Raw genomic sequence first — 26875 nt, 5'->3', positions numbered from 1 at the left:
GGGTGTGATAGGCAATTGCCACCTTGCACATGGCTGATTCAGGTTCAATCTTCAGTGTCCCATCTTTGGTGGTCAAACCCACATCACCAGGAGTGATTCCAGAGTGAAGAGCCAGGAGTAACCTGAGCATCACTGAATGTGCCTCCCCCGCAAAAAAAAAAAAACTAAAATAAATCAATAAATAAACGAAAGTTCAGATCATATAGAAAATCCTGTATTAACTAAAATCAAACAGTACAAGATCCTAAAGAACTAGATTACCACAAGATGGCAGCATTTCCCAGCTATACTTGTAGGATGTGCACAAAGACTTGGAAGTTTTTTGCCTCTGCTTTGATCCTTCAGTGAGAAAAATTTAAATATGCATAGCTCAAGTTAATAGAGCACATGTGTGAGCCCTTGGATTCCATCCGTGGCATAGCATGAGTACCCCAAGCACCACTATGTGTGTTCCTGGTAGCTCCCACCGTCTCCAGGTATGGTCCCCACAAATAAGTATCAGTTAGAAATGTCCCTTTATTTATATATAGATTAATCCAGTGGTTCTCAACAGAGAATCATATAGCCTCAGAGTCCTCCAATCCCCCACAGAATATTCCAAGGCCAAGGTGAAAAAAATGGCATAAATGGAGGCCTTAGTCTGAGACTAAGGGGTCAACTTTGAGAACAAGGGGGACATAGGGAGGAGGTAGGCAATGATCAGAAAAGGGAGAGAAACACTGGGTTACAGAGAACTCTTTCAAGTACTTTCTACTGACCACTAAAAAATAAGTTTGGACCAGAGCAATACTGCAGTGGGTAAGAAACTTTGCTTAAACATGTCCAACCTGGGTTTAATCCCTGGCACCAAATCTGGTCCCTGAGCCCCCACCAGAAGTGATTCCTGAGCACAGAACCAGTTGTAAGTCCTAAGCACCACCAGTATGGCCCAAAAAAAAGCTAACTATACTTAATATGCTTTTTAAAAAATAAAAAGTCACTTGTATGTGTATTTTCAGAGAATAGAAAGTACTTTATAAAGGTAGGATATTGCAAATATAATATTTTCACAGCACATTGTATTACTCTTTATTTTTGAGAGGTGAAAGGACCTCTCGTACACAGAATTGCCATTTTCGGATTTCATCAAAAAAGAACATTAAGAGAAGAAAGGAGAGGATGCAAAGTGGCATTTTTTAAATACTAAACATAAACAAAAAGAACTATACAGTGTAATGTACATAAAAGTGCTTGATAAATGGCATTGGATAATTCAGTAATCTTTTATTACATATGTTCAAAGCAGTCCTCATTTTACACTCTCAAAATCTGAGAAAATGCTAAGTTGGCATATCATATTCATTCAAAATCTTACTATAGACACAATCTATATTATATTCAATGCCTGTATATTTACATGATTCCCTACTGTTAATACAAAACTATCTCCTAACACTTCAGTTTAATATTTACAGTATGCTAGGTTTCAAATCAAGAGCAAATTCTTCAACACAGCTCTAAAATTGGTACTTCCAATTCCTAATTTTACACAAAAACACAGTAAAACTAATATAAGTTTAGTCAATCAGATATGTCTTGATGCTTCTGAAATACAGCTATAATTTCAGATTTTAATTATAATAGTGAACATAATTTTGATTTATGGTTGACCTAAAAGTAGAAAATGCTAATATATGTGACTGCTACATAAAGTTTTCAAAATGTAAATGATTTTCAGTATGTACCTTTCCATGTACTCAATAAAAATGATTAGCATTTAATAGGGAATACCAAAATTAAATTAATTCACCAGAATTCTTTATTTCCTACTTGCTATCTATTTTTGATCTTAAGTTTAACTTTATGTTAAAGCAGCTTGGAATTTATTTTGTAAGAGTAATCCAAAATTATTTTACTAAGTAACTTTTAAACTATTTCACTCTTTATAAATAAATATAAGTAAGCAGATTTCTTGCACCGAAGTGATCTGGGAAGCTCTTTAAAATGTACACAGTCCTTCCTGTTCAGAACTAATGAATAAGAATATCTCAAACTGGGGCTAGAAAGATAATACAATAGGTAGGACACTTGCCTTGCACATGGCCATCTCTGGTTTGATGCCTAGCACCCCATATTATCCCCTTAGCACCACACAAAAATAATTGCTGAGTGCAAAGCCAGGAGTAACTCCTGAGCAATACCTGGTGTGATCCCCCTCCAGAAAAAGACTATCCCCATTTTTTTTTCCAAAATGTATTTTTTTCAAGTGTATGTGATGATTAAATGCAGCCCACTGTGGGAATCTCTGACTTAAACACTTCACTAGTAGCTTTCAACTTTTAACATACACAAGAATCACTTAAAAAAATCATTTTAATGCAAAATAAATAAAATTTTTTCATCAATTAATTAGGAGTGGTCCAGAAACCAAAATTTTATTATTTTTTTAATATTTTGTGTGAGAGGCTGGGGGGTTGTGGCTACACATAGTAGCACTCAGGAACACTTGGTACTCAGGGAAGCTAAAGTGTGCTGAGGATCTAACCAGGGCCAATCACATGCAAAGCAAGTACCTTAACTTACCCCCTCTATTATCTATCTAGGCCCCAGAAACTAACATTTTAAATATTCATTGCAGTTGGTCCAGAAATCACTCCCAAAAACAATATAAAGTCCTGTGTTATTAAATAAGTACATTCACTAATTGAGGTGACACTGTCCTACAAATCCCAATTGTCTTGTGCAATAGGGCCTAAGTGTAGCACTATGTCTTTACAAGAAAAATATATGTATAGTCTTTACAAAAACAAAGTGAGTTGTGAATACTTTAACTCAATCATTAAAGGTAAAGATTTGCAAACAAATTATTTAACCTTTAAAAACATCAGTTTTTAATACTCAAGTTAAATCTAATGCCTCTTCTTCATTAATTAGGATATGTATCAGAGGTAGTAACTCCATCTTACCAAATATGTAATATAGATTATAAAAGAGACATTCTAATCACACAGTTTTACAAGTTCTATACAATCTCTATATAACAGAGATTAGAGAACAGCTGGATAGAAAATATTAAAACAGTAAATAATATTCTCTCATTTTTAACCTATGGAATGTCAGAATTTTCTATTAAAAAATCAGATGGAAACATGAAAGGTATCAGGCTACCTCTTTTGTGAAGAAGATATTGACCACTCTTCCACTATTCCTGTATTATCTATAAAATGAGCAATTGGATTACTTGAGGAATTTTTTGAAAGCACGCACACAAAAGAAGCCACATACATGGAAAAATATATTAGATCTTTCATTTGAAAAACTAAGATCATTATCTAATAACTTGACATGGCATCTCAACAGATAATTTACTAATAACCAGAAATATTTGTGCCTATCTGAGTGTGGGACAGCTCTACCACTCCACCAAACTATGAAATAGATATAATTTACTTTAAATCCAAAAAAAGAACTAAACAAGCAACAACAGGGCTTAGGAAGTATATGATGGATAGGGTCAGGGCATCTGCCACCTAGCTTACCTATTTTATGTCTAAGGAACTATTATTTACTCTCCTGTCATGCTTTTCACAAAAGCTTACACCACCTCTTTTCCGGAACACATATGAGTGGAGAGATTGCTTTTTAACAAAGCAATCAAAAACATATAGGCAAACTTTAGCAATGTTCTACCAGAAACACAAATCAGCTCATAATGTAAGATATTATAACTTCTAAATCCATACTTACTAAGAAGTTAAGATTTTCATCCTAAATCTTGACCAGATGTGGCTATAAAATCACTTTATAATTTATAAACAATTTAAGTCAAAAAAAAAATGAAGTTTTAAATGAATATACTGATACTAGCACTGCAATCTGTGTTAATTAACTCACCTTTAAGTATAATTCACCAGTGATACATACTAGCATCAACATGTTAATCAATACAGAAGCTGAAAAATTAAAAAACATAGGAGCCAGAGCAGTGGTGCAAGTGGTAAGGCATCTGCCTTGCACATGCTAGCCTAGGACGAATCGAAGTTTGATCCCTCGGCGTCCCATATGGTCCCCCAAGCAGGAGCGATTTCTGAGCACATAGCCCCTGAGCATCATGGTGTGTGACCCAAAAATAAAAAAAATTTTTTTTTAAACATAAATATTCCAGTCCAAGGAACACTGTTTTCTACACAGGGGGAAAAAAGGGGGTGGGGGGGCCTTCTTCAAAGGCTAAAATGAAGTTATGGAGACACAATAACCTGAAAAAAGAATTTCACAACAGGACTAATAATATAAGGCACCATACATTAACTTCAGTCTACACTTAGTTCAACTTAAACCCCAAGATATGGGAGAGGACAAGTAACACACCCGAACATTCAATCTTTCATGTCCTTTTAGCTGGTTTGGCAGTTAACTGTTTTTCTCTTTCAAATTCTTTCTCTCGTTGTTGTTCTCTTTCCAACTCTTCTTTTTGTTTCTTCTGCTGTAATTTAAGTGCTCTTTTCTGTGTCAAAAAAAAAAAAAAATCCAAAACCAAAAAAAAATTAAAGATTACATCAGGATATAATCCAATTTAATAGCACTTTGATAGGAAATAATAATATATTTTAATAAATTTCATAGTAGCTTCTAAACTCATTCAGGATAATTAAAAATCTCCTTAATATCCCCCAAATTATTCTAAATATATATTACCATATTTTTCCTATCATAAGAGCACTCCCCCCTCAAAAGATGAGGTTCTGAAATGTCTATGCATCTTATGGAGCGAATGCTGCCTGGCGCTGAAGCCTGAGAGCAGGGGAGGAGAGCAGATACTAATCCTTGACATCCACAGACATACCACATAGTATAAGCAATCAGGTTAACGGACTTTCACCGTCACACATAGAGCTTTCATTTAAGACTATTTAATCTGCTACAACATTTTTTTATATTAACAAGAAAGTATTTAAATAACATTCTTTATCTTTTGATGTAAAAAAAAATTAGGTAAATGTGTTTAACCAGCTATGGACCACAGTATTGTAAATATACTTTGGCCTTGCAGGCTGGTTGTTCTCAGAGGTGCCTCTCCCCTGATGGCTCCTTGCAATGCATTTATTAAGTATTTTAGTGCACCATTTGCTTTAGGATATTTTTTCTTATTTTCCTCGTCAAAAACTATGTGCAACTTATGGTGAGGTGCGTCTTATAGAGCGAAAAATATGGTAAGAACTGCAGTGACATATTTAGAGAATATAAGCCAACTAGTCCAGCTATCAGAAGAGTCCACCCTGTAGTTCAAGATTTTGTTTTTGTTGGGTGGGGGGCATAGCTTTAGGTGCTCAGCTTACATCTTGCTCTGTGCTCAAAGATCACTCCTAGCAATGCTCGAATGCTCTATATGTGGTGCCAGGGATAGAACCTGGGTCAGCCCTGTGTAATGCAAGCAACCTACCTGCTGTATTATTGCTCTGGCCCCCCAAAGGGATATAATTGGTTTGATTTTTGGGTTTTTTTTTTGGGGGGGGGTTCTATCTTTAAGAGTTTAAGGCTTATACCTAGCTCTGTGCTCAGAGATCATTCCTGGCAATGCTTAAGAGACCTTAATGTGGTAACACAGACTAAACCTGGGTTAGCAGCATGTAAGACATGCATCCTACCCACTGTGCTATAAACTCCAGGCCCCCAAAAGAGAACAGATTTTTGTTTGGGGAGGCAACACCCAGCAATGCTCCTATATGGGGGTCACTCCCGGTGGGTTTAAGGGACCATATAGGGTATGGAGGAACCATCTCAAGTTGGCCATGCAAGGCAAAAGCCCTACCATCTATACTATCACTCTGGCACTAAAGTTTATTTTAACAGAAAACAATGTGTCATAAATTCAGTATGTCACCTTATATGGACATTCAAAAGGCCAGAAAACGAATCTATTTTCCTAAAGAATGTTTGAGAGGGACCGGAGAGATAGCATGGAGGGTAAGGTGTTTGCCTTTCATGCAGAAGGTCATCGGTTCGAATCCTGGTGTCCCATATGGTCCCCCAAGCCTACCAGGAGTGATTTCTGAGCATAGAACCAGGAGTAACCCCTGAGCGATGCTGGGTGTGACCCAAAAACAAACAAACAAACAAAAACAAAACTAAAAAACAAAAAAAGAATGTTTGAGGATTTTCAACTCACTTTTAACTTTGAAGTCTTTTCATGAAGCATCAGCATCTCTTTTCTTATATTCACCAATTTGGCATGATAATGTTTTGCTTCAATGAACTAAACAAGAAAATATTAAATGAAAAGACAAGTTGAAATAGCAACATTAAGTTAAAATTTAAAAATGAAAAAATAAGTCAATGCATAAATATGGGTCACTCTTCTTAAATTAGTCAAATAATGTTCAGCCTTAATTACTTCATATTTTTTAATTCCAAAATTCAAATTTCATTTAAATTTTAGGGTTTTGACTCAATTTAGATTAGTGTATATATATATGTGTGTGTGTGTGTGTGTCTGTATATATATATATATATATGTATATATAGGCTATTAATAACAGTTTACTAGAAAACATACAATATAATATCCTATCGTTTTAGGGAGACTACCTAATAATGTTTTCAATTTCATACCTTGCAAAATGCCAATGCTGGTTAAACCTAGGAACCACGTGGTTGGTTTAGCAGTGACAGTACTGCAGCCTTGTTAAGAGCCCACACAGTCCTGGTGGCTCAGGTAATGTTCAGCAAAACTAGGACCAAGCAGTAGCCACCACATCTTCGGCCATCATACTGAACCCACAAGCCTAGTGGATTCAGTATTACCAGGAAGGACCTCACAGAACTCCTGAGCTCCACTTGGAAGGCCCCCTGACAACCAATCAAACAAAACAAAAATACCTACTTCCTTTATAAGAGACTACTAGGAGAGCTTTAGTGAAATGTCTGCACATCAGGAAAAAACAAGCAAGGAAACTAAGGACAAGTTTGGACAAATGAGTTCCAGTCGGATGAGCTCTATGTCTTTTGGGGGGTCTTTCAGTTGTTAGTCCCTAGATGATAACCCAAACCCCTTGGGCTAAGCCAAGGAAACTTAGTATCTGACCTTTTAATAAGCAACAACACTGATTCTATTTTTTCAGACATCATTCATCCATTCAACAAATACTTATTCATCGAGTCAGTGGGGAAGACAAATATGTCGGTGTATTCTAGCCCTCCTCCTTCACAATCAAGAACTACTCAGATGACTTTATTTCCTACAATCTGTTACCCACTGCTAGAAAATATGGAATACCTTTTTATTGTTAAAAAAGAAATATATTGGAGCTAGAGTGATAGCACTGTGGTAGGGCAACTGCCTTGCACATGGCTAACCCAGGACAGGCCAGGGGGTCGATCCCTGGTGTCCCATATGGTCCCCCAAGCCAGGAGCGATCTCTGAGCCCATAGCCAGGAGTAACCCCTGAGCCTCACTGGCTGTGGCCCCAAAACAAAACAAAACAAAAATTAGTAAATTATATTTGCCCAACTGAGAGTTAATTTTCTAATCCAGAGAGTTAGTGCAGGAGTTAAAGCACTTGCTTTTACATACCGCTCACCATGGTTCAATCTCCAGTGCCACATATGGTACCCCCAAACACCATGAGGATCCCTGAGCACAGAGGCAGGAGTAACCTCTCAGCAATACTGTATGTAGCCCCCGAGCCCCAAAATAAAAGGCAAGAAAAAAACAAGGTCAACTAAGGAGACAACTCAGTATCTACTGAGACCCAAGTTTCAACCCTGGCACTATTTGGTCCCCCTCCCTGCATGGCTGGTCAGAGCTCTGGAAGTGCTCCACCAACAGGCTGGTATAATTCTGCATCCTTGACCTAGAGCTGAACTGCCTAGGGTGATTGGCTGAGCACCGTTTAGGAAACTATCACTTCCTTAAAGTCAATTTTCTGGGATATGTTTGAAATTCCTCAAGTGTCTTATTTTTGTTAATTCTCTTAAAATAGGAGTATCAGTTCTCTCATTAAAAAATGTAGAAATCTATTAAAATCTAATTATGGTCATTCATAATGAAATACATATCGGATCATTCTCAGAGGGTCTATTTTACAACAGTAATTTGCAACAGATTATACAACTAAATAATGGGAATGTGCGTAAGTGCTGTATGACTGTAGGAAGCCAATGCTTATTTAGTGGTTGGTGTTAAATAACTGTTACTCCTACTTCAATTGGTGAGAAAAAGACAGGAGTGGCTCTGGCTAGCAAACAGCTCTAGCAGCAGCCACAGACACTGCACAGATAGGTCAGACTCACAGAGGAGCCATTTGTAAGATGATTTGGGACCAATTATCTGCTCCTCCTCATCCTCATCCTCCCAGTAACATACACCCCTCCAAGACAGAGTAAAAATTTTTCCAAGTCAAACCTCCACACTCTTCCCCACCAGACTAAGATGATTAAAAATGAGCTGGCAGACATCATTTCTGAGCTCCCACCTCACTGATGGTCCCAAAGGCATTAATATCTGTGAGCAGGGATTAACTGCTCTAGGGTCTCTGGCATCGTGTAGGAGGATCATAACACTCTCATCAGAATATCCCTTCAAAGCTTTAAAGGTTATATTTTGGACAAAAGTCTATCTCTGCAATGTTACAGCGAAGAATTATTAGTTTGGACATATTGAAAGTTGAAGTCCAGCACACACCATTTCAAAAGTCCTCCTTTCTATCTGCTCACTTCTTAGAAAAATAATCCTGCTGACTTTAATAACAGAACATATGGCCACTCAGTGTGTAATCAGCAGAACAACCAGGCTGTGGGTCAGTACATTACATAAGTGGGAATTTTTACAACTCATATGTTATTTGTCTGTCACAGAGAGAAAGAAAAAGCTGTTTCTGACTTTAGTAGGGGTGACAGCTGGTAGTGCTGGGGGGGGGGGGGGAATGGAATGCCAGGGATCAAACTCAGGACCTCATACAAGCTACACTTGTGACTTGTGTTCTACCCTGAGTCATATCCTCATCTTGAAAATAACTTTTTTCTTTTTTTTAATTAATATCTTTATTTAAACACCTTGATTACAAATATGATTGTAGTTGGATTTTTGCATGTAAAGAACACCTCCACCCCCATCCTTCACCAGTGCAACATTCCCATCACCAATGTCTCAAATCTCCCTCTGTTTTTTTTAAAGCTTACTCAGGTTACTGGCAGAGTTCAGCTCCACACAGTAATAGCATTGAGGTTCCTATTTTCATACATGCTGGTTATTGGCTCCAAAAAACTTTGCAACTTGTTTTATTTTTTATTCTCTACCCATCCCCATCATCCACTCACTGTTATGTTGTTGTTCTATGTTGTTTTGTTTTGAGTATTTGGGCTACACCTGGCTGTGTTCAGGGGCTATTCCTAGCTCTGCACTCAGGAATTACTCCTGGTGGTGCTCAGAGAACCATCTGGGATGGGGATCAAACCCAGGTTGGCCGCATGCAAGGCAATTGCCAATCCACTGTACTATTGCTCCAGCCCCAGTCCAGACAATTTTTTTGGCGTTGCTGTTGTTGATGCACAACAATGCTCACCAAGGGTTGCATACCAGGTTGCTGTGCTCACACACTTGGCTCAGTGATCCTGAGATGATCCTGAGTGATCCTTCAGCTGCACACATCCTCACAAGGGCTTTTACTCTTAGTAGAGGTATACGAGTTAGAGTGGTAGAGCCCACTTGGAGTCACACTGTGGTGCGTACACATGAACTGGCCAGAGATTGTATTTCCTGGCTGTGATATTCGTGTATTTTTTTTTTAGCTGTGAAGCTTGTCTTTTAGTGGTGCCTACACACAGCTCGCTACACACAGTGTGGATGTGAATCACCTACAGTGCTGGGTAATACAGAACTAGCAGAATTGAGCTCAGCACATTAGGGACACTAGGGATTTGAACTTAAAAGACTATATGTCTGCAAAGCAGGCCCTCTATGCCAATGCACTATCCCTATTATATTCTATAATATTATTCAGTTTTATTGACTAATATTTGGGTTTTTTTATGGTTAATGATTTTTCTGGGAAATGGGGCAGAGGCAGCAATGTGGTGCCAGGAATCGAAGCAGGACTCCTACTGAGCTATCTCTACCTTCTTTCTTTTTTTTTTTGGTTTTAGGGCCACACCCAGTGGTGCTCAGGGGTGACTCCTGGCTGTCTGCTCAGAAATAGCTCCTGGCAGGCACGGGGGACCATATGGGACACCGGGATTCGAACCAACCACCTTTGGTCCTGGATCGGCTGCTTGCAAGGCAAACGCCGCTGTGCTATCTCTGCAGGCCTGATTTCTTAAGATCTTGTACTAACTTAAAGCATCATGCCACAAAAGACAAAGTCATAATAGCAACTTTTAAAACTCATAAATTCTTCTGGGTAATAATAATTAGTAGTGGGGCCGGGCGGTGGCGCTAAAGGTAAGGTGCCTGCCTTGCCTGCGCTAGCTTTGGACGGACCGCGGTTCGATCCCCCGGTGTCCCATATGGTCCCCCAAGCCAGGAGCAACTTCTGAGCGCATAGCCAGGAGTAACCCCTGAGCGTTACCGGGTGTGGCCCAAAAACCAAAAAAAAAAAAAAAAAAATTAGTAGTAATTATATAATATTATATATGTTCATTATATAATAGTTCTATAATTATATAATGTTGATTATATAATTATTATGTAATATTAGCTGAAATACAGTCAGAGAAGAATGAACATTTGGATTCAGATACTAATAGTCTGTAAGTTTCAAACTTACATTTTTACATATGTAATTTGTACATGTCCTTCCAAAACTATACTCCTGAGTTCTGGAAATTCATTTTCCCTTCTTCAAAAGGAATACTGATATTTAACATTTTTAGTTCTCAATAGAATAAAGTTGATACACAGCTATTAGATGCCATATAAGGAATTAGTTATGTCTTATTCTATATATAAATCTCCTTTACTGTGAAAATATTAAAGATTTATGGCTGGAGTGATACTACAGCAAGTAAGGCAGGGGTCTCAAACTCTGGCCCGAGGGCCGTTTTCGGCCCTCTGTACAACATTTTGTGGCCCACAGCCGGCCTTCAAATATAGCAGTATTCGCGATTATTCCGCAATAAAAATCGCATTAGTAAGAAAAAAATCGCGGGGCCGGGCGGTGGCGCTGGAGGTAAGGTTCCTGCCTTGCCTGCGCTAGCCTAGGACGGACCGCGGTTCGATCCCCCGGCGTCCCATATGGTCCCCCAAGAAGCCAGGAGCAACTTCTGAGCGCATAGCCAGGAGTAACCCCTGAGCGTCACAGGGTGTGGCCCAAAAACCAAAAAAAAAAAAAAAAAAAGAAAAGAAAAAAATCGCATTAAATATTCGTATACCCCAAGCAGTTCCGTTCGGGGTATGCAAATGTTTAATGCGATCTTTTCAGTTTTTCTTACTAATGCGATTTTTTATTGCGAATATTCGGTAAGCGAAATCCATTATGCGACCCTGCCTCACCCCGACTTTGCCTCCTGCGGCCCCCAGGTAAATTGAGTTTGAGACCCCTGAGGTAAAGCGTTTGCCTTGTATACGGTTGACCAGGGTTAGGTCCCAGCATCCCATATGGTCCCCCGAGACTGCCAGGTGCAATATCTGAGCGCAGAGCTAGGAGTAACCCCAAGTGTCACTGGGTGTGGTCAAAAAAAAAAATAAAAAAATAAAAATTAGAGGTTTAAATCAGAATTCATGAAACCATGCAATAAAATAACTAAAGCTGGTAATGTAAAGTGTGGAATAAGAGTTATTCAATGCATTGGTTATATGCTGTAGGTTACTTAAGCCTGCATTTCTTTTTTTTTTTTTTTTTTGGTTTTTGGGTCACACCTGGCAGTGCTCAGGGGTTACTCCTGGCTATCTGCTCAGAAATTGCTCCTGGCAGGCACGGGGGAACCATATGGGACACCGGGATTCGAACCAACCACCTTTGGTCCTGGATCGGCTGCTTGCAAGGCAAACGCCGCTGTGCTATCTCTCCGGGCCCAAGCCTACATTTCTTATTGAACTAGTAAATATTAAATGAAACACACCCCCTTAAAGACATCAAAATTAAATTGCTATATTGCTATATTAAAAATGTAATTGCCAAAAAAGCAATACTTTTCTTAAGAGAAAAATTAGTATAAGGAATCACATAGTCCTTAATTTTAGTTTTTATAAGTTATATGAACATACTTATTTAATATTTTCTAAGATTAATTTCCTATCAAAAATTCAAATACTCTAAAGATAACAATTTAAGATAAAATTAAAATCAAGATTTCCTATTAAAATTCAAGTTCTAAATGTTATCCATTACAAGATCTTAAATATCCTAAGAATAAACTGGAAGGATAAAAATAGTCATTTCTAAAACAGACTAACCATTAAGCTACATCAATGAAATCACACTTACCAAAGCATTAATATCCAACATAGAATGACATTCTTTAAATTTTGAAATCTCTTGTTCCAGAGTATCTAACAATATAACTTGGTTCTGTCTGAAAGAAAAACATACAGCCAAATAAACTATACATTCTGTGAGTGCTGAAATCATTTCATTCTAGTTCATATAAAATGTCAGAATTTAAGTACATTTGAATGTACTGTTATTTCAAGTTTATTTGATTGAGCATAATCTTTTACAAAATAATATTCTAACTCGTTAATATTCTGGTAACTCAATCTGCCTGTTCTCAATTTAGACTAATAACTTGTTCATTTTAATGTTATTTTATTGCAACTTTTAGCAACTCTCTATTATCCCCCCAAAAAGTTTTCTTGCTATTTTGCCTTAAGAACTGAAATACTAGAATCATAGCAATAGTATATCAGGGAAGGTGCTTGCACACAGCGACTCCGTAGGTTCAATCCTCAACACCCTATCTGATTCCCTGAGCCTCACCAAGAGTGATCCCAAAGCACAGAGCCAGTAGTAAGCCCTGGGAACAGGCAGATGTGATCATTCCTAAACCATCCCCATAAAAAAAACAAAAACCTAAAATATTAAAATGGAAATAATTCCACAAAAAACACTGACAAGTGTGTTCGCTTTGGCAGCACGTATACTAAAATTGGAACGATACAGAGAAGATTAACATGGCCCCTGCGCAAGGATGACACGCAAATTCGTGAAGCGTTCCATATTATTTAAAAAAAAAAAAAAAGGGGGGGAAAGGGTAAGGAAAAAAAAAACTGACAATAGCTTTCAGACTAGAATTGGGAAACATGTAGTATTTGGGATTAGTCAAAAGAAAGACTAGGAATCAGATTACCTGCTAATAAGTAGTTATGTGGTTTTAGACGTTGAGTTTATTTTTTTAGGCTTAAATATCTTCATTTATAAAGTGAGAAGGCAACTTCCAAAGCTCCTCATTAAAACTGATTCAAAATCTACCGTGAAGAAAAACTGCTTTCTTAATAAACCTCATTCTCTTCCAATCAATCAATCAATCCTAAGTGATAGTCAAGGATCATGCAAAGGAATATTTTAAGAAATACTATAAAAGTCATGATATGATTTGCTTCTAAGACTAAATCATAATGGTGAAGGGGAAAAAAACTAGCAATGAAGAAACTAAAGCAATTATGTTCTCGCCATCCTGCACTTACATAACCTAGTTCGGATATCTCTTCAACAACATCCACAGCATAGAAAAAAGACAATGCATGAGAGGTAACTGAACAACTCAATGATTCAAGAGTACAAAACAGCAAATACAGGCTATCAACTAGTAGAAAATGGAAAAAAAAAAAATCAATAAAGTTGCTTCTTCAAAAGAGAAATAAAACTGATTAAATCTCTAGCAAGAAAAAAAAGAAAACTTAAGACAACTTGCTAATAAAATTTATAGAAATGCAGTCATCACTACTGAATTCACCATTAGAAGGATAGTAAAGAAATACTCAACAGGGGGCCAAAGAGATGGCATGAGGTAAGGCATTTGCCTTTCATGCAGAAGGTCATTGGTTCAAATCCTAGCATTCCATATGGTCCCCCCAAGACTGCCAGGAGTGATTTCTGAGCGTGGAGTCAGGAGTAAACGAGTGCTGCCAGGTGTGACCCCCGCCGCCCCCAAGAAAAGAAAAGAAATATTCAACAATTCTACAAATTTAATTAAATGGAAAGACTGAAACCTTGAACTAGATAAACTACTGGGCTGGAGCATTATTACAAATGGATAGGATACTTAACTTGCAGGTGGCTAAACCAGGTTCAAAATCTGGCTGACCATATAGTCCCCAAGTTCACCTGAGTGCAGAGCCAGGAATAAGCCCTAAGCATTGCTAAGTATGCCCCCCTGACTCCACCATCACCCCCCTCCGCAAAAAAAAAAAAAAAAAAAAAAAAAAAAGATATAAACTAGTAAAACTTACAAAAAGAGAAAACAGAAAGCAAGCTGGGGCAGGCAGGTAGGGGATAATGCACTATCAGGAATAAAATGTGGGGACTTGCATGCACCACTGAACCCTGAAGCTCTCTCTGGCCCTATTTTTTTTTTTTTTTGGCTTTTGGCTTTTGGCTTTTGGCCACACCAGGCAGTGTTGAGAGTTTACTCCTAGCTCCACATTCAGAAATCACTCTTGGCAGGCTTGGGGGACCATATAGGATGCCAGAGATGGAACCCAGGTCCATCCCAGATCGGCTACGTGCAAGGCAAATGCCAACCACTGTGCTGTCACTCCAGCCCCCCAGGGCCCTCATAGTCTTTCTTAGACATATTTTTTCCCATGTCTTCCAAATCCATTGTAAAGTAAATTTAAATTTCTATCTATCAATTCTCCACCCCTTTTGTAATTTTTATAATGGTATTTTAATGAAGATTAAATTGATTGAAGACAGAGTCAGAACTAGAATCCAGGGGCTTGAGTAAGGGACCAGAGAAAGAGCAGAGTGAGTAAAGAGCTTGCTTAGTATTCAACCTTAAATCCCTAGTATCCCATCTGGTTCCCTGTCAGGAGTGATCCCTAAGTGCTGAGCCAGGAGTAATAATTGAGCAGTGCTGGGTACAGCACCACAACCACTGCCCCAAAAGGGCAAAAAAACAGGAGCTAGAGCTATATAGTACAAGTAGGAAGGGAGTTTGCTTTATACACAGCAGATCTAGGTTCAATCTTCAACACTCCAATTGTCAGGAGTGTCAGAGCCAGGAATAAGCACTGAGCACCACCAAGTATGATCCCCTACAAATAAAAAAATAAACACTAGAATCTAAGTACTTCCTCAGTCCAGTTTAAATTTTACACATGATCCCCCTTCTAGGGTTACATTTTTCTACGTGAATGATATGTATCATCTCCAAAAATAGTGGCATATGAACCAGCAAGTGAATTAAAGCCATGACTCTTAGGGAGGCTTTTGTCAACTTGACTCAGAAATAGGTCTCTACCCATCTGCAAGACTGCCAATTAATGAGACTATGGAAGACCAGAATCAGTAACAGAATCTAAGATCCAGAAATACTTCTTAAGCAGTCAATATTACTTTTTACATCTAGACTACTAAGTGTGTCCCCTCCAATACCAGTTGCTATCTCTACTGATAATATTCATGAAGCATGATAAAACATTGTACTTGAATACAAAATATGCATCTATACAGTGAAGTAGACGAATTACACTAAAGGGAAAATGGGACAGCTCACGTGAGTTCCTGGAGGGCCTGTTTGGATCTCTGCAAATCTGGCAGGTAGTGAGAAAGCAATCCTTCTACCAACTGCTCCAAAGCTTTGTCTTCTATCTGCACATCCTCTATCAAGCCTTCATCAGGAGAAGTGTCACTCAAACCTGTCCCCAAGCAAAAATCAAATTTAGGAAAGCTTTCGATTGACACGAGGAAAGAGGGAAGGAGGCTGACAATGAGAATCAGAACACAACACAGAACATTAATGTTAATTTAAACTTTTATCTTCTCAGCTTCCTCTAGAAAACAGGTTATGGGTTTTTCATATCAGGTAACATTTAGGTTAAAAGAGTTAATAACAAGTGAAAAATTCTAAAGTTAAGACTTATGGACAGAAAAAGAAAAAAAATCTTTTCTGAAAAATCAGCATCTTATCCTACAATAGGAAATAGTGTAAAAAATGTTTTGTGTGTAGACTGGTGTGATGCCATACAATGCCTCAAACTTTTTTTTTGGTTTTTTTTTTTTGGTTTTTGGGTCACAACTGGCAGCGCTCAAGGGTTACTCCTTGGCTCTATTGCTCAGAAATCGCCCCTGGCGGGCACAGGGGACCATATGGGATGCTGGGATTAGAACCAACGTACTTCTGCATGCAAGGCAAATGCCTTACCTCCATACTATCTCTCCGGCCCTATGCCTCATACTTTGAAAAATAACAGTGTAAGCACTGTGCCTGGCACTCAAAAATAAATACCTACCAATCAATCGCTCCTGTACCCCCAAGAAAACTTCAAGACAATTTCTGAATAAGTTTCAGGGCCTGGAGAGATAATGCAGGCCTTAAGGGCCTAACTAAGCCATCCATAGTTCGATACACTACATGGTTCACCCTCAAGAATTGCTGGGTGCCACAAGATGGCCTAGAAAATTCACTGGCATGACAAGGCCCAACCACTTCTTCCATAGGTCTCTGCATAAGCAGCTGGCCCAAATGACTGAGAATGGTAGGGAGGAGCCCCAGACCTCCTGAGAAAAAAAAAAGATTAAATAATAGTCTGAAAGAAGTTAATAATGACAATTCAATAAATGGTTTCTCATTTCAGAATGGAGGGAATAAAGATGTTGACATTACTAAAACCATAGTCTAAAAGCACGTTTTTGTTTGTTTGGGGGCCAAATCTAGCAATGCTCAGGTTACTCCTGGCTCTGCATTACGGAATTGCCCCAGGTAGTGCTTGGGGGGGGGGGGGGGGCATAGAGAATGCCAGGGAGAGAGCCCAGGTTGGTCTCATGTAAAGCAAATACCCTATCCACTGTACTATCATTCCGGCCAAACTACTTTTTTTTTCTTATGGAATATTAAATTTCAACACTATTTTTTCATTCTAAACTGGTAACAATCAGTAACCAAATTAATGTATACAGAATATACCACATACACCGGACTATCAATAAACTATTGCTTATATATTTATTACAAATTTTACTTTTGAAGAATGCAGAAACAGCAAGCTCATATTTTGATTCTGGAAACCTAACAATTCTCAAAGTTACAAATCAATATTCAAATTGGTACCACTGAAGCACTACTCTTCTGTTGTCAGACACCTGTAAAATCTAGTATCACTTTTTATTTCACTTTCTCTGAATTAATTAGCATAAGTACCCTTAATCACATCAACCTCACGTGATTTATGTTAAACTCTAATCAAAGTGGCAGGGAAAGCAGCAGAGAAAAGTATAGCTGGCTCAGCTAGATCCAAGAGGCTATTCAATTCCCCTGGCCAAAATGCATTTCCTCCTAGGACTCCATCTTGTTTCTTGTGTGATGCCCTTGATGTCCACCAGTCCATTCCAGAGTCACTCAAACACAAAAACAAAAACAAGGCAAATATCGCAGGCTGCAGGCAGCAAACCCAAGGAAACCAGCAATCTTCACATTCCTCAACTGAAAATTTAAAAATATAACGACAAAAGTATAGCCTTTAATGATATTGCCATTACTGTTAGTTCCCATCAAATGGAAAAAATGAATAAAATAATCTGAAAATACCACTACTTGATTCTAACAGTGCAGAAAAAAACTCTTTGTAAAAATATGGAAGATATTAGTATTACAGACAAATTGAAATACTAAATAAGTTATTTCAACTTTAAAGAATAACATTACTCAAAACGGAAGTGTACTTTTAAATCACAGATTGACCCCCTCCACCCCCTACTTCAATATTTTTTCTTCATTATAGTTGTTATTGTTGTTGTCTCTGGGGCCACACATGGCGGTGCTCAATATCTAATACAGGCTCTGTGCTCCAAGATAACTCCCGATAGTACATGGAAACCAGATGCAGTGCTGGGCATTGACCAGGAGCCCAGTGTTACCTTGTTAACACCTGTACTACCGTCCACCACCCCCAACTCAGTCTTAGGATCAACTACAGAAGAATCTTAGTGACTCATTTAATCATTGAACACGTAAGTTTTTGAACTCAACTCCTTATTGGAAGAGTACCCTAGTCAAACAAGAAACACACCGCCCAATTATATTATATGCTAGGTTCTGAGATTACAATAAATAGCAATCAATTAATAAACGCCCTTACATTCAAGGGAATCAAAGAATGTTAAGTAGTCCTGTAGGGGAACAGAAAGGAACTGTTCGGGGGAGTCAGAGGAAAGAAAGACCAATTTCACCATTAAAGCCTGGAACTGCCATTTTCATTTCCTTTAAAGTGCAGAGAGAGGGGAACAAGACTTAGAAAGTGGGGCGGGGGGCCTGGAGAGATAGCATAGCGGCGTTTGCCTTGCAAGCAGCAGATCCAGGACCAAAGGTGGTTGGTTCAAATCCCGGTGTCCCATATGGTCCCCCGTGCCTGCCAGGATCTATTTCTGAGCAGACAGCCAGGAGTGACCCCTGAGCACTGCCGGGTGTGGCCCAAAAAAAAAAAACAAACAAAAACAAAACAAAACAGAAAATGGGGCTGGAGAGAGAGCATGGAGGTAAGGCGTTTGCCTTCCATGCAGAAGGTCGGTGGTTCCAATCCCGGCATCCCATATGGTCCCCCGAGTCTGCCAGGAGCGATTTCTGAGCATAGAGCCAGGAGTAACCCCTGAGCACTATCGGGTCTGACTTTGAGTCAGAAAAAAAAAAAAACTCGGAAAAGTGAAAATACTTCTCATTCTCCAACTCACTCTGGAGTTGTCTTAACATAGCCTTCAAGAAATAAGTCTTTGAAGAGCTGGGACCTTTAATCGAGGTTGCCAGAGTCTGGTCCCCAGCTACCTAATTGACAGTGAGGAGAAGAAAAAAAAAAACTCACTTTTCTTTCTGCATGACACTGAGGAAAAAAAAACACCTCACTTTCTTTTTGCAAGACAGAAAGAGGGTTGGTTCCTCACTAACATGCAAATCTCTAGCAACCAGAGTTTGCTGCTTGGTGTCAGTCTCCTCTTGCTTTGGGGGGCACTTCTTGATTTCTGCAGGGTGTATTATCGAAAACTCACTTTTCTTTCTGCATGACAGTGAGAAGAAAAAATCGCTTTCCTTTCTGCAAGACAGAAAGAGGGTTCCTCCCTAGCATGCAAATCTCTAGCAACCAGAGAATGCTGCTTGGTGCCAGCAGCAACTTGCTTTGAAGGGCGTTTCTGGATTTCTGCACGGTGTCATTGAAAACTAACTTTTCTTTCTGCATGACAGTAGAAGAGGAAAAAAACATGACTTTCCTTCTGCAAGACAGAAAGAGGGTTCTCCCTAGAATGTAAATCTCTAGCAACCAGAGCTTCAGGGCAGGCCTGGCGATGCCAAACCAGCGCATGCGCAGAACCACATCGGGAGCCACAATGGCCGCTCCCATCCTCCAGGCAGGGATCCCGTTCTTGAGGGTCACGTACCCGGCGTGGACTCCCCGGAGGCTCCCACGTCTTCGGGGGGCCCTGCTAGGACCCCGTCGGGGGTCGGAAGCCCAGGAACACTCATGGCTCCCAGCCGCTAAGAACGGGAAAGCAGCAATTCGAACCCGAAGGGGGACGGGACGGACGCCGGAAGACGGCCCAAGTGCTACACAGCGTCTGCCGGGAGCGAACTGCGTCGCGCCGGAAGTGACGTGAGGAAGCGCGCGGGGTATTTCCCCGGCACATGACCTGAGGGCGCTCTGGTTGGTCGCCGCCTCTCGACCTTTGACCTTTGACCGGTCTAGCTATCCACACACAGCCGGCCCCCCTCTTCTCTCTCCTATCTCCCTCTCCTTCTCCCTCTCCCTCTCTCACTCTTTCTCTCTCCCTCTCCGTCTCCCTCTCTCCCTCTCTCCCTCTCCTCCCTCTCTCCTCCCTCCCCTCTCCCTCTCCTCTCTCTCCCTCTCCTCTCTCTCCTCTCTTCTTTCTCTCTCCTCTCTCCTCTCTTCTCTCTTCTCTGTCTCTGTCTCTCTGTCTCTCTCTCTGTCTCTCTCTCTCTCTGTGTGTGTGTGTGTGTCTCTCTCCTCTCTCCTCTCTCCTCTCTCCTCTCTCCTCTCTCCTCTCTCTCCTCTCTCTCTCTCATTTCAAGCTAAGGTTGTAGCCCAGCTGAGGCGAGGGAGGGGCAGCTTATGATTGAAAGGGCCATCTGTGGAGACTATGCTGTTGCTGTTCACTGAACCCTGGTACAGCTTCTCGACCTTGAAGCCCCAGGTCAAGCCTTAGGAACCAGGACTAAGGGGGTTTTATTGTTTGTTTTTGTTTTTTGTTATTTGTTTTTATGCTCTTTGAGCTTTCTTTGAGAAATGGGAGGCCTTTGGAACAGTGTATGCAAGGAATTATCACTAACCATCCTGTAAACCTCGTTTGCTGCCAGGACTCCAGATTCTGATTCTCCCAGATAAACTAGACAAGCATGTTTTAAGACCTGAGAAATCCGCATTCGCTTTGTTACAAGAAATAGTCTTGCAAACGTACAATGGGATGAATTTGTTTTTATGCAAAAACATTTAGACATGAGTAGATGTTGCCTCAAATTAAATAATGAGCTGTGCACCCTTCTCAGAATTTCTTGCCTTTGATGGAACTGACTAAATTCATACTGCTACCCCAAATTGCCTCTCCAACAATTCTCTGTGCTACAGCCAAAGCTTTTGTTTATTGTTTTGGGTTCATACTCAAAGGTACTTAGTTTAGGACTTATGGCTCCGCACTCAGGGATCACTCCTAGCAGGGCTTTTGGGACCACGTGGAGTGCTGGAGATCGAACACAAGTTGGCTGTAAGTCAAGTGCCCTACCCACTGTGCTATTGTTTTGTCCCCAAAGTTTTTTTAAAATAGAATTTACATTATGCCACAGAAACTTTCACCTGTTCACATGCCTCTTCCTCTATTGAGGTGCTCTTAACTTTAACCTTTCCAGTGGGGATGTAGTCCAAGTCTCATATTTGCCAGCCATTTCAGTAAATTTACCGCTGAGCCTATCCTACAGCTCTCTGCTTAGAGTTAACTCTTCATACTACTAGTGGTAGACCGAATCCCACTGCCTTCCTGGCCTTAAAATAAGAGATATAGTCCTAAGAGATATTTCAAGGGCCTAAGCTAATAGTTTGCATATAGAGGACCCTGTTCATCCCAGATGCCACAGTGTCACATCCCAACTTATGCAACTTGAGTGAAAAATCAGAGAGATCATACTGTAGTGAATGGGACCAATGTAATTGCAGGGACCTTCAAAACTGGGAAGGGGAGTTAGAAAAATAAGTTAAGAAGGAAATATGACCATGAATATTGATTATAGACATGAGAATTACTGATTTTAACATTAGAAGGCCTAAAAAGATAGTACAGGACAGGAGTTCACTTGCCTTGCATGCTGCAGACCTGGATTCAATCTCCAGAACTGCAAATGGCCCTCAGAACCACATATGGTCCTCCAGACGCATATATGGTCTCTAGCACCACCAGGAGTGCTTCCTTTATGCAGAGCCAGGAGTAAGCCCTGAACACAGTCAGTGTGATCAAAAAGCAAAATAAGAGCTAAAGCAATAGTATAGCAAGTTGGGGTGCTTGCCTTGCATGCAGCCAATCTAGTTATCCAATGTGGTCCCCTAAGCCAAGAAACCAAAATCAAAATAACTAAAAAAGAAGAGAACAACATGGATTCTAATGGCTTCCAGAAGCTAGAAAAAGACAAAAAAAAAAAAAAAAAAACATAAGGTAGGCAGGGATAGACAGGTGTTGTGTTAGAATGGGATGATATGGAGGTACAATGCAAACTTGGTAATGTATTTCAAGAATAAAGCCAAGATAAAAATCAAAGAATTTGCTCTATTGTGAGCCCAAAAGCTGGAAATTCCTTGGATAAGCAGGAACTGAGACTGAGCAGATTCTGAAAGGCAGCAGGGAAGTCAATCTAACAAAAACATGGAAAAAGACTAAAAGATAAAAAGTCCTAGGCAAGAGGGTAAGGTTTCACAGATAAATAACAGCTCAAAAACTTTACAGACTCAAAACCAGCCTTAAAAGAAAAACTGAAAGGTCCAATTTATGACAAGACAGTAGACATACCGAGTCCTACATATCCCATGACAATTATCTCAATGTCAGCACACCAATTAAGAGACACAGAGTGGAAAATGGATCAAAAAGCTGAATCCAATTCTGCTGCCTACAAGATACACATATGAATAGTCAGAATAAACAGACTCAAAATCAAAAGTTGGAGGACAATAACCAAGCAACAGCTACCTTAAAAAGTTGGAGTGGCCATATTAATATCCATATTAATATCATATGACACAAAATTTAGACTTAAAAAGTAGGGGCCGGGAAGGTGGCGCTAGAGGTAAGGTGTCTGCCTTGCAAGTGCTAGCATAGAACAGACCTCGGTTCGATCCCCCGACATCCTATATGGTCCCCCCAATCCAGGGGCGATTTCTGAGTGCATAGCCAGGAGTAACTCCTGAGCGTCATATGGGTATGGCCCAAAAACCAAAAAAAAAAAAAAAAAGTAATAAGGGACAAAGATGGACATTTTGTAATAATCAAGGAAGAAATTATAATAATTATAATAATTATTCTGATTATAATAGAATGAAATTACACTTCTAAATATATATGTACCCAATGAGGGACCAGCAAAATATTTAAAACAATTATTGACAAATATGAAAGACATCAATAGCAACACAATAAGAGTAGGAGACCTCAACACTATCCTGTCACCCCTTGATAGGTCAACCAGGCTGAAACCCACCAGTAATATACAACCTCCGAAAAGAGAAATGGAAGAAAGTATCATATATATATATATAAATATATATATATATATGGATCATTCTCCAGGATAGACCAATGCTGGCCCATAAAATATTCATCCATAAAATGAAGAGGAGAGAAATTGTATGAACTACCTTCTCAGATCACAATGCACTGAAATTAAAAATGAACTACAAAAGTATACAGAATAAAACAGCTGGACATTAAACAGTTCACTACTGAACAACTAGTGTGTCAGAGATGAAATCAAAGAGATTAAAAGATTCCTGAAAACAAATAAGAACGAAGAAACAAATGATCAGCATTTATGGACATAGCAAAAGCAGTGCTAAGATGAAAATTTATAGCTTTGCAAAACACACATCAGGAATGAAGAAGGGGCCTACATAAATAACTTAATGAACCAACTTATAAAAATAGAAAGTGATGAACAAAATGAACCAAAAATAGGTAGGCAAAAGGAAAGCCCAGAGCAAAACTTAATAAAGTGGAAATCCAAAAACAATCGAAAGATCAATGAAAACAAAAGTTGGTTCTTTGGATGAAGGGGTAAGAAATCCAAAATTGAGCAAGGGAAGCCTCTTCAACAAGCGGTGTTGGTACAACTGGTTAGCCACTTGCATAAAAGTGAACTCAGACCCCCATTTAACACCATGCACAAAAATCAAATCCAAATGGATTAATTACCTTGATATCAGTCCTGAAACCACAAGGTATATAGAACAACACGTAGGTAAAACACTCATGACATTGAGACTAAGGAGGAAACAGCACTCTCTAAACAAGTGGAAGCAGAGATAAACAGATGGGACTATATTAATCTGAGAAGCTTCTGCACCTCAAAGGAAATAGTGCCTAGGATACAAAAGCCACTCACAGAATGGTAGAAACTATTCACCCAATACCCATCAAATAAGGGGCTAATATCCAAAATATACAAGGTACTAACAGAACTTAAGAAGAAAAAAAAATCTAAACCAATCAAAAATGGGGAGAAAAATGAACAGACACTTCCTCAAAGAAGAAACACAAATGACCAAAAGGCACATGAAAAAATGCAGGGCCAGAGCTATGGCGCTAGAGGTAAGGTGTCTGCCTTGCAAGTTCTAGCCTAGGACAGACCACTGGTGTCCCAAGCCAGGAGCGATTTCTGAGTGCATAGCCAGGAGTAATCCCTGAGAGTCAAATGTGAGTACCCCCCCCAAAAAAAAGAAAAGAAAAAGAAAAAATGTTCCACATCACTAGTCATCAGGGAGATGCAAATCAAAACAACAATGACGTACCATCTCACACCAAGAGATTGGCACACATCACAAAGAACAAGAACAATAAGTGCTGGTGGGGATGTGGAGAGAAAGGAACTCTCACTCATATCAATAGATGCAGAGAGAGCACTTGATAAGGTTCAACACCCCTTGCGAGAAAAGCTCTCAATATGATAGGAAAGGAAGGAACTTTTCTCAATTTAGTCAAGGCCATTTACCACCATGGGGCCAGAGAGATAGTATGGAGGTAAAACATTTGCCTTTCATGCAGAAGGACGGTGGTTTGTATCCCGGCATCCCATATGGTCCCCTGACCCTGCCAGGAGTGATGTCTAAGCGCAGAGCCAGGAGTAACCCCTGAGAGCTGCCGGGTGTGACCCAAAAACAAACAAACAAAAAGGCCATTTACCACAAGCCAATTGCAAATATGATACTCAATAAAGATAAACACTAAAAGCCTTTCCTCTAAAATCTGGTACAAGATGGTTTTCCCCTTTCACCATTCCTATTTAACATATTCTAGAAGTACTTGCCATAGCAATTAGGCAAGAAAAAGATATCAAGGGCATCCAGTTAGGAAAGAAAGAAGTCAAGCTCTCACTGTTTGTATACGACATGATACTAGATTTAGAAAACCCTAAAGACTCTATCAAAAAGCTTCTAGAAACAATAGATTCATATAACAAAGTGGAAGACTACAAAATCAGCACACAAAAATCAATGGCCTTATTATATACCAATAATGATAATAAAGGAAATGAACATTAAAAAAACAATTCTATTCACATTAGTGCCACAAAAACTCAAATATCTTGGAGTCAACTTAACTTGAAGTCAACAGGTTAAGGACCTATACAAAGAAAACTACAAAACACTGCTTCAAGAAATAAAAGAGGACACAGGGAAATGGGCCACATACCCTGTTCATGGATTGGGAGGATTACCATCATTGACATGACAATACTCCCCAAAGTATTATACAGATTTAATGCAATTTCTCTAAGGATACTAATGACATTTTTCAAAGAAAATGATATAATACTCCTTAAATTCATTTGGAACAATAAACATCAACAAATAGCCTAAGAAACCCTTAAGAAAATTAAGATGGAGGCATCACTTTTCTCAACTTTATGGAGCAAGGAAGGCCTCTTCAACAAGTGGCGTTGGGACAACTGGTCAGCCACTTCAAAAAAGCAAACTCAGACCTCTAAGACCATGTACAAAAGTCAAATACAAATTAATTTAAAGACCTTGGTGTCAAACCCAGAACCATAAGGTATATAGAAAAAAATGTAGGCAAAACACTTCATGATATTGCAATTAAAGACATCTTTAGGAGAAAATTCCACTGTCCAAATAAGTGGAAGCAGAAATAAACAAATTGGACTATATTAAACTCAAAAGCTTCTGAACCTCAAAGGAAACAGTGACTAGGATACAAAATCTACCCACAGAATGGGAGAAACTCCCTGGGAGCCGGGAGTCTAGCAGCCTGGGGTTCGGCAGGCCTCCGCCATGCCAGAGGCCTTCTTAACCAGGCCTAGTGGGGTGTGGGACTTGGGTAACCCCAGCACCCCTCTACTGCCTTGCTCCAGATCTCCAGGGCTTCCCTGGCCACATGCCTGGGCAAGCCAGCGAGTTGGGTCTCTTGGCGAGCTTGAAGGTACCCTAGGCTTTCCCCCATTTGGCTCCTTAGGGAGGGTCTGGGTGGGGCTCTGAACTTCTGGCCTTTCAGCTTCTTGATGCAGTCACTGGTAATCTCTTTCCAGTCTATATTTTCAAAATCTCGTGGGGGCACTAGCACAAGATACATTAATAGTACTCACTATCTTTGAATTATGTTTTTATGTATGCAGAATGTCCATTTTGTACTCTGCCCTTTTGCACACCCCTAGAAAAATTCATTTTTCTCTTTAACTGCCTTAACCCCTATCATCATTACTCCTCATTTACCCTTTTTAACTTAAGTACTGTAGAGTCCTAAGTCACAGACCAAAGTGGTGCCCTGGAGTTATCACCCACCCAACTATTCCAAAAGGCATAAAAAGGACACATATGTCTTTTCAACATTTTATGGGTGTTTTATTTGACAGCTATAACTTTTGATGAATATTTTCTTATACAGTGACGATCCCCCCCCCTTTTTGTTATCTTCTCTTTGTGAACTGTTCAATATGGAATTTGGTGTGAAAGAATCCCTCAGTTTAATGTTTATGTTTGAACCAAGTCATGGGTATTGTTGGACGTGTTCTTACGCCTCCATATACTCTGATAATGCCACGTGGCTTTATTTCTTGTTTGCATAGGCACACTAAAACAAAAAAATACTATACATACAAATAAGTTCTTATCTAATAGAGATGGGAACACACAAATCTTGTAGTGCAATGGGACCTTACACCCTGAACATTGACATAAAGACCTGGCACAGACCTCAGAAGAATGGGCATTCTCCATTCACCCCTGATCTAGAAATACATCTACAAAACATCCAAGGTTGTCTATAACATCACCTGGAGGCAATCCTCTACCAGGGAAGACCCTACAGCTGCTCTGACATCGACCTACTCAAAAGAGACTTCCTTTAACACTGAGAAGCTTAACAACAACAATGACCTGCTTACTGGACAGGGCTTTCTGTATTGCCCCTTAATTGTGAGGTGAAGCTAGAGGGTACTCCACACAAGTTTGACTTCAAAGTAGGATGTGCAGATTCCAGGATCTTTAATACAGAAACCTGATGCCAACAATAGGACTGCGTGAAAAATA

The 26875-nt window shown here is 39.5% G+C and overlaps 1 protein-coding gene and 1 non-coding gene across 2 annotated transcripts; one reads left to right on the top strand and one right to left on the bottom strand.

Moving 5' to 3' along the window:
- Positions 1-3936: 3936 nt before the first annotated feature.
- Positions 3937-19654, bottom strand: BLOC1S6 (biogenesis of lysosomal organelles complex 1 subunit 6). Its single transcript, XM_049782513.1, has 5 exons — positions 19500-19654; positions 15631-15772; positions 12399-12486; positions 6146-6232; positions 3937-4483 (listed from the first exon to the last, which is right to left on the bottom strand). Exons 1-5 carry the CDS (start codon positions 19582-19584, stop codon positions 4364-4366), a joined length of 522 nt encoding a protein of 173 aa, XP_049638470.1. The 5' UTR covers positions 19585-19654; the 3' UTR covers positions 3937-4363.
- LOC126021500 (U6 spliceosomal RNA) lies at positions 13030-13136 on the top strand. The gene has a single exon (XR_007500012.1). It is a non-coding gene; the product is annotated as a U6 spliceosomal RNA (small nuclear RNA).
- Positions 19655-26875: the final 7221 nt, after the last annotated feature.

The sequence above is a fragment of the Suncus etruscus genome, chromosome 10, assembly GCF_024139225.1.
Source record: "Suncus etruscus isolate mSunEtr1 chromosome 10, mSunEtr1.pri.cur, whole genome shotgun sequence".
NCBI lineage: Eukaryota > Metazoa > Chordata > Mammalia > Eulipotyphla > Soricidae > Suncus > Suncus etruscus.
This window is presented reverse-complemented; position numbering and strand designations above follow the sequence as displayed.

Excerpts from the sequence above, each read along its gene's own strand:
- BLOC1S6 (XM_049782513.1), bottom strand. The coding sequence starts at position 19,584 with ATGAGTGTTCCTGGGCTTCCGACCCCCGACGGGGTCCTAGCAGGGCCC. Across the intron at positions 12,487-15,630 it reads CAGGCCCTCCAGGAACTCAC|ACAGAACCAAGTTATATTGT; the intron begins GTGAGCTGTCCC and ends TTTTTCTTTCAG. Across the intron at positions 4,484-6,145 it reads AAAAGACTTCAAAGTTAAAA|AAAAGAGCACTTAAATTACA; the intron begins GTGAGTTGAAAA and ends TTTTTGACACAG.